The 12617-nt window shown below is 39.1% G+C and overlaps 1 protein-coding gene across 1 annotated transcript in view; it reads right to left on the reverse strand.

The window, feature by feature from the left end:
* Positions 1-79: 79 nt before the first annotated feature.
* The window catches only part of obscnb (obscurin, cytoskeletal calmodulin and titin-interacting RhoGEF b), a 57019-nt gene continuing 44481 nt past the window's right edge, over positions 80-12617 (reverse strand). Inside the window, exons 57-82 of the mRNA XM_062428214.1 lie at positions 12244-12325; positions 12000-12124; positions 11691-11888; positions 11533-11565; positions 11328-11426; positions 10940-11158; positions 10613-10646; positions 10462-10514; positions 10245-10343; positions 9035-9091; positions 8075-8214; positions 6782-6982; positions 6593-6669; positions 6315-6485; positions 5961-6120; positions 5574-5690; positions 5256-5420; positions 5000-5158; positions 4726-4903; positions 4527-4640; positions 4221-4388; positions 3947-4049; positions 3682-3811; positions 3366-3459; positions 3227-3269; positions 80-2606 (exon numbers count right to left, since the gene is read on the reverse strand). Of these exons, the coding sequence (XP_062284198.1) occupies positions 1484-2606; positions 3227-3269; positions 3366-3459; positions 3682-3811; positions 3947-4049; positions 4221-4388; positions 4527-4640; positions 4726-4903; positions 5000-5158; positions 5256-5420; positions 5574-5690; positions 5961-6120; positions 6315-6485; positions 6593-6669; positions 6782-6982; positions 8075-8214; positions 9035-9091; positions 10245-10343; positions 10462-10514; positions 10613-10646; positions 10940-11158; positions 11328-11426; positions 11533-11565; positions 11691-11888; positions 12000-12124; positions 12244-12325 (4142 nt within the window). The 3' untranslated portion in view covers positions 80-1483. The remainder of the gene's footprint in view (positions 2607-3226; positions 3270-3365; positions 3460-3681; positions 3812-3946; positions 4050-4220; positions 4389-4526; positions 4641-4725; positions 4904-4999; positions 5159-5255; positions 5421-5573; positions 5691-5960; positions 6121-6314; positions 6486-6592; positions 6670-6781; positions 6983-8074; positions 8215-9034; positions 9092-10244; positions 10344-10461; positions 10515-10612; positions 10647-10939; positions 11159-11327; positions 11427-11532; positions 11566-11690; positions 11889-11999; positions 12125-12243; positions 12326-12617) is intronic.

A 12617-nucleotide genomic window follows, 5' to 3' on the forward strand; every position in this document is an offset into this window, starting at 1 on the left:
AATAAATGTTACAATATTTAAAGAAAAGTACTGCTTGTATTTGTGTTTAGATATTAATAAGAATTGTGGAAGACACTGATAATTTGCAGTACATTAATTTAATTCAGATTGAACACTTTTGGAAGACAAACATGTCTTTCAAAAACTACACATGTGCAAGCGATTACAATCTGTTAGTGCTGTAACACTAAAATACATAACATGATCCTTGTAACTGACTAAAAAATCTTTAAACAACACACACACACACACATAATTATGGAGGAAATCATTCTAGACACTTTTAAATTGCATAATGAAGGTAGTAAATTCTGTACTTGGCACAAACATTTTTTTGTTATTAAATACAACATGACATTACTTTGAATAAACAACTGCTTTGGAAAAGCAGATACATGCAGTCACTCATCTAACTATATATCACTTACACTGAAATATCCCTGTGATTATCCTGTGAGTTCACATGGCACTGCACCGCATTAACAGACATATGTCTACAAACTGAGTACTGCGTGAAATTCACAATCAATGTAGAAACATCTGTTTCACACAAATAAATTATATAATTGCAACAGTCATGTGAGATCTGTTGTGTCAGTCTACCTAACAAATGATTTGCTTGTAGTAATGTCATGTTTGCTGCTCACCTTCAAAATCATTCCCTAACAAAGGTGTTGTGAACTTATTTTTGATAACGTTGGAGGTTGAGTATATTTGACAGCCTTTGGTTAAACTTTAACAACTGATCATGAACCACAACAGTCACCAAAGGTCTGTTATCAGGTTGACATAATGAGTATTGCATTATTTAAATTAACTTATTGCAATACAGTAATAGAAAGGTGTATACTTGACCTCATTAATATTCATTAACTCCAACTTTTGCTGTTCCAGGAATTGGTAACTGCAAAAGTGAAAAAGGTAGCATTTCTTGAAAGGTACAAAAGTAAATACCAAAAATATATACTGTGTATGGAAATATATAGCTATTTGTTTATGTATAAAGCATCACTAAGTATACTGCCTGTATTCATGACTTTGTGAAACTATGTGTAACTGAACATTTTGTAATATTAGAGCCTTCAAAAGTCCATCAGTCAAATGTCAAGCCTCGGTTTCTTGGCTACTGTCCACTATGTATTATACAACACATACTGAAATGTCATAACTGAACAGTGTGGGACTGAAACCTGCTTACAGTGACATAATTTATACCTACGTTTTCTCTCTTCTTTAGAATATTGTCTATAAAATTGTCTAAACGCCTAAGAGACCATCTGACTCTAACCATTTGACAAGAAAAAGACCTGATGAGCCTATTTTCTGATGGGTAGCTTCAAAATGGAATGGTTTGTCAAATGCAGTAAATATACTTCAGGTTAGGATATGTCTTATTCATCATGTAAGTAGAAATGTCCCCATTTAAGACTAAGAGGGTTTGTGTCAGTAAATTATCTTTTCTTATAGCCCAGTTATTTTAAAGCTACTGGTTCTGATAAAGATTATCACTAATTTGAAGAGTGACTGGGTTCCCCACTGATGTATAGCCGTAGGTCTGAGTTGACACTTTGGTTTTAAAGCTCTGCTGCCCACCTTCAACTCTCTGCACCTCTGAGCAGTATGAAGGCTTCACTTCCAGCTTTGCGTGGCTCACTTGAATGGGGACGTGCCTCTCCGTTCTAGACCGGGCTCCACTGGCTTGGGGGACAGCAGATGAGAAAAGGCTGCTGGAGAGTTGATCCCTGAAGCGACCAAAGAAGCTGCTCCTCTGCCTCGGGACCACGACGGGGCGACCCACGTTGAGGAGCACCGGCTGTCCCACTGTGGATCCGCCAATCTCCCTCTGGAGCACAGAGATCTCACAGGGCTTTTCAACAGGGGTGTGGTGGGTACTGGAGGAGCCGTAGGTCTCTCCTTCTTCTGGGACGTAGTCTTCCAGGTCCTCGAGTGTCAAAACACGGTCTCCGTGTGTCAGGATCTTCGGTTCCTGCTTCCTGTAAAGGTCAAGATCATTATCTTCATCATCGGGCTCAAAAATGACAGTTTGTTGGTCATCCAGGTCCTCACTGTCCTCTACAGCTGTGGTAAGGACAGATGAGAGCTCATGCGGCTCCCCGATGACTGCAGCGACAGAACCAGAGGGAGCGCTACCCTCCTCGTCTTCCCAAGAGAGTGGCTGGCTGCTGATGTCTCCTTGCAGCTGGGCCTGTGCCTGCTCCACCAGCTTGTTGTTGGAATTGTTGGCATTTGGGTTTTCTGGTGGAGACCTTTTGGGTCTGGAGGGAGTGGCTGCACGATCAGACGCTGCTGGTGAGATGCCTCTCCTCCTGGGCATCCTGGGAGATTTATTGACTTTGTACTCAATGACCTCCTCTACCTCAACCCACTTGGGCTTGCTCTCCGTGACCCTGGCCTCAGCACCTTGAGGCTCAGTAACATAGAGGGTTGGGATGGTGGTCTTTCTCGGAGTGGGTATCCTCCTTTGCCTGGCTGTGGGGGGCTCTGGGGTGGCAGTCTCTAAGCGGTGGGTTCCAGCTAGAGTCAAGCCAGGGGACCTGTGCCTCCTCATACGTGGGTTCTTCACCACAGTGGTTATAGTCTCCTCACTGGAATTAAGAAAAAGACTTTCTGTTCAGAATACTGGACTGCATGTGGTTTTCACACAGACGATGGAAGGGGAGGGGCTTCAAACACAGTACAACCGACACCAAACTATGTATCTAAATTTGAAAAGCTGACTCCCCAAAAACTGGAAAGGAAGGAAAGTACATGTCACATGCCACCAGGATGATGCTGGGCTGTTCATTGTTTGTGCTTTAAAATGATACAGTATGAAGTCGTGGATTCAAATATAAATGCTGTGTGACGAGATGCAATTATAAAGTCGCGGTTTAAAGTCGACAGCACCCTGGTGAAAACAGCCCATCCTTTCATCATCCTTGTGATAGACTCCTTTGCACTCAGGCTTTAAATACTGCATACATGATGGGGCCAGCAAGGGATGCACACACACACATGCAAAATTGTTCCAAATTTCCTGTTCAGCAAGCCAACTCTACAAGGCCAAAACAAATCTGAATCACATATGTACTTATCTTTTTTATCTTATAGCCTATTAACATTTCTTACTGCAGTAATGAGGACATGAAATACACAGTTTAAATTATGATAAGATGTCCTACCAGGCAACAAACATGCTTTATGCACAAGCCCTGTTCACACTTACATGATTATGGTTTTCTTTGGTATTTTAGTCTCCTGCTCTGTAACTAATGAGGAAGCACAATGAGTAAAATTGAATGGGCAAAGAACAGTAATAAAGTAACAAAGAGTCTGTTTTGTGAGTATTAAGTCAGTGTTCCTACCTTCAATTCTGATTGCCTGCTCACCACTGCGAGCCACAGCGGAGGGTGGAATTAAATCAGCAGCACACTTGGCACTGCCGAGACGGTTGGACAACTGGCAACACAAGGATTATAAGATAATGTATTGTTGTTAATTGATATCAACTCACCTGTTCAACTCTTTGGTGTAGACACAATTGTGAGACCAAATTAAAGTGATTTTGGCTTTTTTATTTTTTTTTAAACATTCTGGATATAATTTATGTATCTTACACATTAGTGAAAACAACAATATAATTAGTTCTGAGATTCAAGAATGATGTTACTATAGACCTACCTCACACTCATAGTGTCCCAGGTCTCTCTCCGTTAGGCCTTTTATTACCAAGACCAGAACTCCACTACGGAGTTCACTGTAGGTCTGATACTTTTCCTGATCAGTCAGCAGCCTGCCATCCTTGAACCACCTTGACCATACACAGGTACATGCAATCAGAGAGCAGAGGTTAACACAAAAAGTGACAAATAATTTCAAACAACCATCTCAATTTAATCAAAATATTCTGAAAATGTCAAACATATAGTGAGGGAAGTGTGAATACCTGATCTTGGGGCTGGGAGCGCTCTGTATGACGCAGGTGAACTGAGCATCCTCACCAGCAACAAAGATAGCGTTCCTCATTTTATTAACAAAACGAGGAGGCACTACAAGAAACATGTAAGAAGTAAGACATAGAAATTATGCTGAAGTGATGCTTTTTTGTCTATTTGATAACTACATCAAAGTTGTAGTACTTCTGATATTTCTTGTGCTACATTATGGTTATAAATGAAAACGTGGTGTTATGGGACACTATCACACTGTATGTCACTTACCCTGAACAGTGATCTTGCCAAGAGTGCTGGCATTGCCGGCTGGACTTGTGGCAAAGCACATGTACTGGCCAGAATCGTCTGCTGTCATGTTATCGAGGATCAGCGTGCAGGAACCATCTGGGTCCTCAATAATAATGTGATGAGGATCTGCCTCCACTGCACGTCCATCTGCAACCAACAAGTAACCCATGTATTGATGCAACACATACCTCAGACTGCTAGCATAGAGAAATTAATCTGTCATTCAAGTCAGGGCATCTGGTGTTACTCCAACACCCGGTGGAGAAAATAGTGAAAACGTCGTACCCTTGTACCAGGTGACCACAGGCTTGGGTACTCCAGTGGCTTTGCAGGCCAGTTTAACAGTCTGTCCCAGTTCCGCTGTGCAATTTGCCAGAATTTCATCAAAGTCTGGGGGACCTATAAAAGCAGATAAACCATGGAAAACAATGTATGAAAATGGGGTGATAAAAGAGAAACATCTTAGATTGTGTGTCCCACTCACTCCAAGCCGGCATGCTGTATCGCTGCTGTAGTTCTCTGAAGTCTCTCAGCCATGAGTTTTTGATGGTAACGGTTTTGGCCTGCAAGGTATATTTCCTGACTGTGTCCTCGCGTTCATGCCAGATCTCAAAAGCACGGTCGTCACCCTCCACTGTCTCATTCACATCGATGTTGTTCAGCTGCAGGATGAAGAATACAGTAATCATCATTCAGGCTGCAGACCACAAGACATAAGATGGCACCTAAACAAGACATGACAATATCAAAAGTCTTACCTTCATCATGTTCTTGAAGACATATGCTTGTGTATCAGTGTTGCTGTCTCTCTTGGGTTTGCAGATTACACAGTAGTTCTTAAAGAGAAAGACGTGGCGGTGGTGACCTCTAGAGGACGTCCTAATTCCAGGAGCTCCCTCCCACACTTGGAAAGGTCCCTGGTGCAAAAAGAGGTGGAAAAAAATATACACAATCAAACAATAAGACAATCAAGCCTCTAACCATTGCATTACTCATTCAGTAACTATATCCCACCTGTCTAAGTGGCTCTCCTAGTACTTCAAGGGTTGCAGGATAGTTCTCAATCATGGAGACATGGTGCGTATTCTCAGAGCGCTGAGGAAGTGCAGAGACCATGGCATATGCTTCTTCCAGGAGGCAGCAGTTCTGACCATTTCTCGCCTTGTTTCTAATGAGCTCCTGAAGATGTTGGAGTAGAAATTTTAATAAAACTGAGGTGATACTCACTGAGAAGTAGTTGTGACCTAACACATGTTAGTGATGAGTTCCCATCTGTAATGTAGAGAGGTGATCCTAACAACACTGCTGCATGTTCTGTATCAAAGCTGTCACCTTGAGGAAGGCCTTGTACTTCTGAATCCTGTCCAGTGGTTGTTGGACGTAGGTGTTGATGCTGCGTACAGGAGGACCTGCCGGGTCTGCAGTGGCTTGCTCTTTCTCACTGTACTCCTACAATATAATGTAAGGTGAACATTTTTATTTCAAGTCATTATGTTGGTGAAGTCTTTTCACAGTCAGCCTAATGGGTATTTACAAGGTAACAACTACAAGTGTACAGACGCAAGTTGTCAAATAACAGCTTTAACAAAGTTGGCACAACAAACTGAAACAAAAGAGATATTTTTAATATGCGGTAGCAGATATCATGAAGTGTAATGGGTTTGTCTCATGGCATAATCCACAGTGCAACAATAACATTTCTGTGAAAAGCTGTGTTACCTTAAAGAAGCAGTGGACAGTCTTGTCACTGAGGGCAGATTCAGCCTGAGGCTGACCTACAAGATACTGGAGGTACTGCTCAAAGCCCTCTTTGTTCTTCAGGAAGCACATGGCAATATCATCATCTGTCTCACAGTCATTTAACTTTGGGAGGAAGGCACTACAAACAAAATTGAAAGAATTCATTTAATGAGGATGAAGGAAATTTCACTGTAAATCTCACTGTAAGCCTATGTCATTAAATTAATCTGAAAGGAGAATACAAATTGTTTTCTGTATAGATGATACAGATGCAAAACACATGTTTTTGCTTTCTTTTCTAAAAAAACAGCTGACTACAAGAGGTGAGCTTACTTGCTGTGGAAGGCCTTGATATCATCAATGTTCCTAAATATGTCTTTCTTGTGGCTGCTGACATCCGGTGGTGCATCAGCACAGTATGCATGCTTCAGGTGATGGGAGGTAAAGAAGTTCACCTCTTTCACAAACTCTGATTCACCTTTGACCAAGTCCTGAATCAATTGGCTAGGGACATGAAACAATATAAATAAGAATGTATTATTATTACATCAGTTATGATGCTGTGCTTGGTTTCAGTGTTTTCTTAGTGCGAGTAGATACGGTTTACTTACAATAATTTTCTCTTGTATTCTCCCTCAGATACCTCCTCTACATTCGTTTCTGGAAGATCACCTGTATCAGCAGTGAGCTGGAGGAATACACATTTTTATTAGCAGCTTTAAATGTTCAAAGGCTTCAAGAACTGATGTTAGTGGAAACAACTTTGGATGTTCCACTGCTGCTGTAGCCTTAAGACATACTTTTAGTTTCCTGTCCAGGTAGGCAGGTGAGACGAATCCTTGGCGAGATGGTGTAGTTTTAGTGGGTTTGGTCCGGACTAACCACTTGAGTGGATGAGCTGAATCCAAAACCTCAACATACTGCCCCTCCTTCAGGGAGATGGATTCTTTGCTTGCAATGGTGGGGTTGTAGTCAGCCGTTGCCACATAGATGTCAAACATCTGTAAATAATTTATATGAATGACAGCACACATACTGTATGCACTGTGCAATATGATAATATAGAAATTCAGGATGCTGAAAAGCTGTTTGTCTGGCTTCTGTTTTCAGTCTTATTGCTCCGCATTTTATGTTTTTAAAGTTTCCACTTGGTAAGAATTTTCCAAATTATATTTTGGCATTTCATATGTAGATCAGCATTAGACTTGCCTCTTACATCCATTTAATACAACGAAATCATAAACCAGACAAGATAGGCATAAGCTTGTTATGCACAGTAATGTTATGTGGTCGTTGTCAAAGCCACATAGATTAGCTAATGTCAGTGTGTTTACTGTGCTTGAACTAAATATTTTGATTTCACTCTCATTTAAAGTCAAATTTAGTTTTTAAAAATTTACAATAAACAATTTATCTAGATACAGAACAATTGCTGTATTTCAGGAGCACATTGACTGTAAGAAAGTGATCACATGAAAAGGCTGCTCACACAGTCTGCTCTGTGGGCCACAGAACAAACCTGCCAAAGTAATTGGAGACCATGTATTAACTGCTGTATATTACACCTAATGTGGGCCTAACATTTTAAACACCCATTAAATGTGTCTTTTTATGTCCAAGTTAAGGTTTGAATTATTTGTGTTGTTGTGGGGGATATTGTAATTACTCACTACTTGTAAATATCCGAAAATGTGATAATATTATAATAATACATAGTAATGCAATCCAACAGCACAGTCCTGTAATAAAAACTATTTTCTTACACAACTTACTATTGTTCTGCTTCAGAGATCTAACTCTGAGGTAATTAGTCTATAGTTTGTGCTGGTGTTGTACTATACTGTTTGTAATATTTTTTTGTTTTCCACATAATTATAACTTAATAAGGCTGGCAATGCAATGCCATCACTACTTACAGCCACAATATGTAGTGTAGAAATGCATGGGAGAAAAGAATACTGCAAAATTAAGTTGCACATTTCTAGTTTTCTGGATTAAATGTATGTGAACCCTTTTTAAGGATGATTGCGTCATACTTAATACATGCAAACTTTGGCCAATGTTACATGTATAATTTCCATACAGTATCTCACCTCTCCTCTGGCATCCCCCTCATCAGACTCAGAGGAGGAGTCCGCAATGAGGGAGGGAGGACGAGAGCGACCGTGATGAGGTGATGGAGAAGGGGTCTTAGTCTCGTCATCACTGTCAGCACCTGGTACGCGTAATGAAGCTGGGGCAGCAAGCAGGGAGGAAGGTAATCAGAGCATGACAGGTCAGTTGTGAAAAATGCAACAACACGTACAGGTCTGACGATCCATCTATCTTTTAAACTTAAGTACTTTGCTCAAGATGAAGAGGTTTCAGTTTTGGGTTTGAATGTGGGGCCATTTAGTGTGTCAGAGCTCAGCTGAGGCAGGATGAGTTAGCAAGAAGTCACATTTCAAACAATCAATAGTTCTGTGCTGGTATCTACTGGTGTTTAATTTTAAGTTTTTCATCCAAAAAGGCAAATCATTACTGCAATATATAATTTCAGATTTAGAAATAAATAAATAAATAAATATTTTGCAGACTTAAAGTAGTGCTAAAATTCAAAAATATTTATTTAATTGTAAATGCATTATGGGGATTTTGTTAGTATTGTGACAACATGCAACAAAAAGCTCTAGTACAGAGTACAGATAACGTTCATGATCTGAGCTTTACACATACATGTCCGTCTGTGAGCATGTATTCAAGCTATAACTCAGTGACTAATTTCAAAATCATTTTGAAATGTCAAGCAAACCTCATTGGTGATGAAATAAGCTGCATGAAATGGGAAAAGATGTTTTCGAATACTCATAATGCAGAGTTAGAAAATGATGGAGCTGTTGTGATTGCTCAAAACATAATAGAATGTTTTCCTACATTTATAAGGAAATGTAAGACAACATTGTTTCCACAAGTCATCTCCTTAGTGACCTAATGTTAAAAGATACCTCACCAAGTCATATATCTTGTGGAAAAATGTATAATTATTGTGAAGCTGATGCACTTGGGATACATACTGGTAGCTTTGGGCCAAGTTTTCATCCACTGGAGCACTTCGTGATTCTGTGAGCTGTCTGAATAACACATTCATGATTGGATGAGCACTTAATTGGTTGGGTTGGTAAACTTATGGATGTAAAAGTGATAAAGGAATGATGTCTGTATGAAGCAACGAGGGCCTGTAAATCATATACACATCAATGAAGCAACACATGCTGAAAAACAGAATGGACAAAAGGAAGAACAGGTTTGTCGCCAATTTCATCTCCATGAGATGTGAATTCAAATTCAAGAATTGAAGTGTAAAAGCATTCAGATTAAATAATACAATCACAATTCTTGAATTATCATAATACATTCACTGAATTCAACCAAACGTGTGACTGGTACGTAACAAAACACTTAACAGCAGCACTGTATCCAACACAGTGTTTGGACTGATTTTGTAAGCATCTTTAGTATTAGCTACTAGCAAAGTCATTCATGGCAGCTTGCATGTTTCATATACAGTGTTCATGACAAGCATCAGAAGATTAATATTCAGTATAATTTAGCAAAGCAATAGGCAACCATTATAATATAATACCATGTGATATCCTCAACAGGGTAATAATCTGGAAAAGTCTTTGGCTGGAATAAAAATGTAAATACACTCTGTGGCCTTGGTTGCCTATCTTGTATGTTATTGGGTCAGTTAGCTTGCTGCATGTATGATGACAACACAATTGATAATCAAGATTTAATCACATAGCATGTGATTATATTTAATTCTACCTTAACACCAACACATGCATTTTGAATGTTAAACACAGTAAACAGCCAAAGTACCACCCACATTCATAGCTTGTGTGTTTTGTACTAGCATCTCAAAAATGTATTTAATCAAAAATCAGATTATTACATCTTTCTTCCTGAAGGGCTGAAACAATGTTGTGTTTAGCTTGGAACTGTGTGGTTCTAAGCTAAATTGGTTGACTATTGCTGTTATATTTTTAGATACTGAAAGTTAAAAACATAGTCATTACCTCAACATAACCTGTTTATGTTAGCTCTGAGATTGGTTTATGGAATATACAGTATAGTATGTCCAGCATTTTTAGTGATATACTAATTTCTCAGCATTTGTCTGGAAGAAAGTTTTGTAAACTTCTATTAGAATTTCTATTACCTTATCAAATAATATAATATTTTACTGCATACACACAATAGTCTGTAACATACACTTACCTTGAGTGAACTTGGCTGATACCATTTCAGTAATCTGGGAGGTGAGTTTCATGAGGAATTCCTCTGTACCAACTTCCCCTAGGTAGGGCATTTTACCCTCTTGATTGAAGTCACAAAGAATACCATAAACATTTCAGTATTAACAGTCTATAAACAACACACAGGGTTACTAAAATTGTATTTGTATATGACAGCATATAAAGGTGATATATCTCACCTTTTCCTCTGTTAGCCTCATCCTCTGGAGGACTAACTGTAATCCCAAGAACCCTGAGGATGATTAAATTATGCATTTTATTTTCAATGTATTAACAATGTACAGATAATATTTTTTGCTTTTACATTTCACATCTCCAACAAAAACTTACTCTGTGACTTTGGTCTCTTGCTTTGGTTGTGGTGCTGAGGATTTGGATAAAACGATAAACATCAAGGATCACTTGATCAGACTTAAGTAATAATGCCAATATTGACATTTTGACATAATATATTTTTAGCCATAACTAATATGACATATTTATGTTCTAATGTTTCTCCAACATCAGGAGCAAATCAGCTACTAAAAAGCAATGCATTCACATTCTTCAAAATCAAGATGACTCATGATGAAGAAGTTAGAGGTTTGTACTCTACTTAGTGTACTCATTGATCATGATAATATACACAGACAATCTAGATGATTTTGTTTTCCTTACTGTCATCCACCTCGAGGTGGGCTGTGCAGATGGACTGTCCTGCCCTATTTGTGGCGATACACGTATAGGCACCAGTGTACTCTGTTCCCACATCCATCAAGATGAGGCTGTGCTGGCACCCGGAACTCGCTATTTTGTACCCCTTGGTATCAGGCTTGATCCACAGGACATCCTCAATTGATTCCTCCTTTAGCCAGGAGACCATAGGAGTAGGAGACCCTGAAAGATTAAAGGTAAGCATTGAGAATTTGCACTACATGCTGCACCAGATACTATTACTGGAGTGGCACAACTGGGTTTTGATCATATTAAAAAAACAATTATCTTAGCACACAAACCACAGACACAATGTTATTGTTTAAAAAATCAAACAATAAAGTGAACAAACCTTCTACTTTGACAGACAGAGTGATGCTGGTTCCGTGTTTCACCTTCCTGTTACTGAATCTTTCAAGGAAGCGTGGTGGCACTAGGGGTTCTTTGGGGTCTGTAGAATGCAGTATAACACTAGAGCTCAGTCACTTATAATATATCATTATATCTTCAAAATAACCTGTACTGGTACCATGTCTGTAGAATAAATGTCCAATTACCTTTTTTATCTTGAGGCATAATTTCCCCTGGTTCTGTTAGAAAACACGGTTGTTAATATATAAACATCTTAACTGCATTTTTAAGCTCAGAGTAAATCAATATGATGTACAGTATCTCATGCTGGGTTTTTTGTTGCTAGCTGTTCAAGAACACATACTTAGGACAATCAGTCGGGCAGAGGAGTAAGCAGAACCGGCTGCATTGCTGATATAAGCAGAGTATTCCCCCATGTCCTCTTTCTTCACCTCCAGGATCTCCACGCCATGAACATCTCGCCCTGCCTGCAACAGAATCCTTTTTGAGGCCCGCAGAGGATGGCCATCTTTGAACCAGTATATTCTGGGTTTGGGGAAGCCTGGAACACAGTAGACATTTCAGAAATACTACTCTTTTGTGTAAGTTGTGTAAGGCTCACAATCAACTATTATTTGTACAAACTAATGATTTGTATTTATTACGAACATACCCTTAACTCTGAGCTGCATCTTTGCAATAGGTGCACCTGGACTGACATGAACATCATGAAGTTCATCCACAACTTGTGGTAACTGATCATCTTCAGTCACAGACTCAAAGGTCTCAGTTTCCCTGCTCAAGGAAGAGTAAAACAATTCATATCATATCAAGTACTCAACATTTAAAAATATAACAAAATGATATTATCAACACGTCTTTTTGAACACTATGAAAACAGTTTGCAGTAAATTCACCTGGACAGGTAGCCCTTGGCACTGACATAGGAAGATGTCTCAGTTGCATCAGCAGCAGTGTCATAATCTGAGCTGCAAGACACTGTTGGAAAGGATTGACATGCTGCATTATAAAATGACCAGTGGAGTCAATAAGTAATTTTGCTAGCCCTGTGAGAAGCAGTATTAGTTTTTTAAATATCAATGTGACAATATTCTTGCAAAATAGGGTAAGATAGGGTTTAAGATAACGGTTATGTAGATGCTGGATACACCAACACCGTTATGTAACATCAAACATCTATGTTCAATCCATTCAATTCACGGTTAAGGCAAAGTTTGCCTTGAAAGTACAAATATTTGTTTAAAAAAAAACCCACATATGTGTATGTAAT

Source organism: Scomber scombrus, chromosome 11 (genome assembly GCF_963691925.1).
Source record: "Scomber scombrus chromosome 11, fScoSco1.1, whole genome shotgun sequence".
Lineage (NCBI taxonomy): Eukaryota > Metazoa > Chordata > Actinopteri > Scombriformes > Scombridae > Scomber > Scomber scombrus.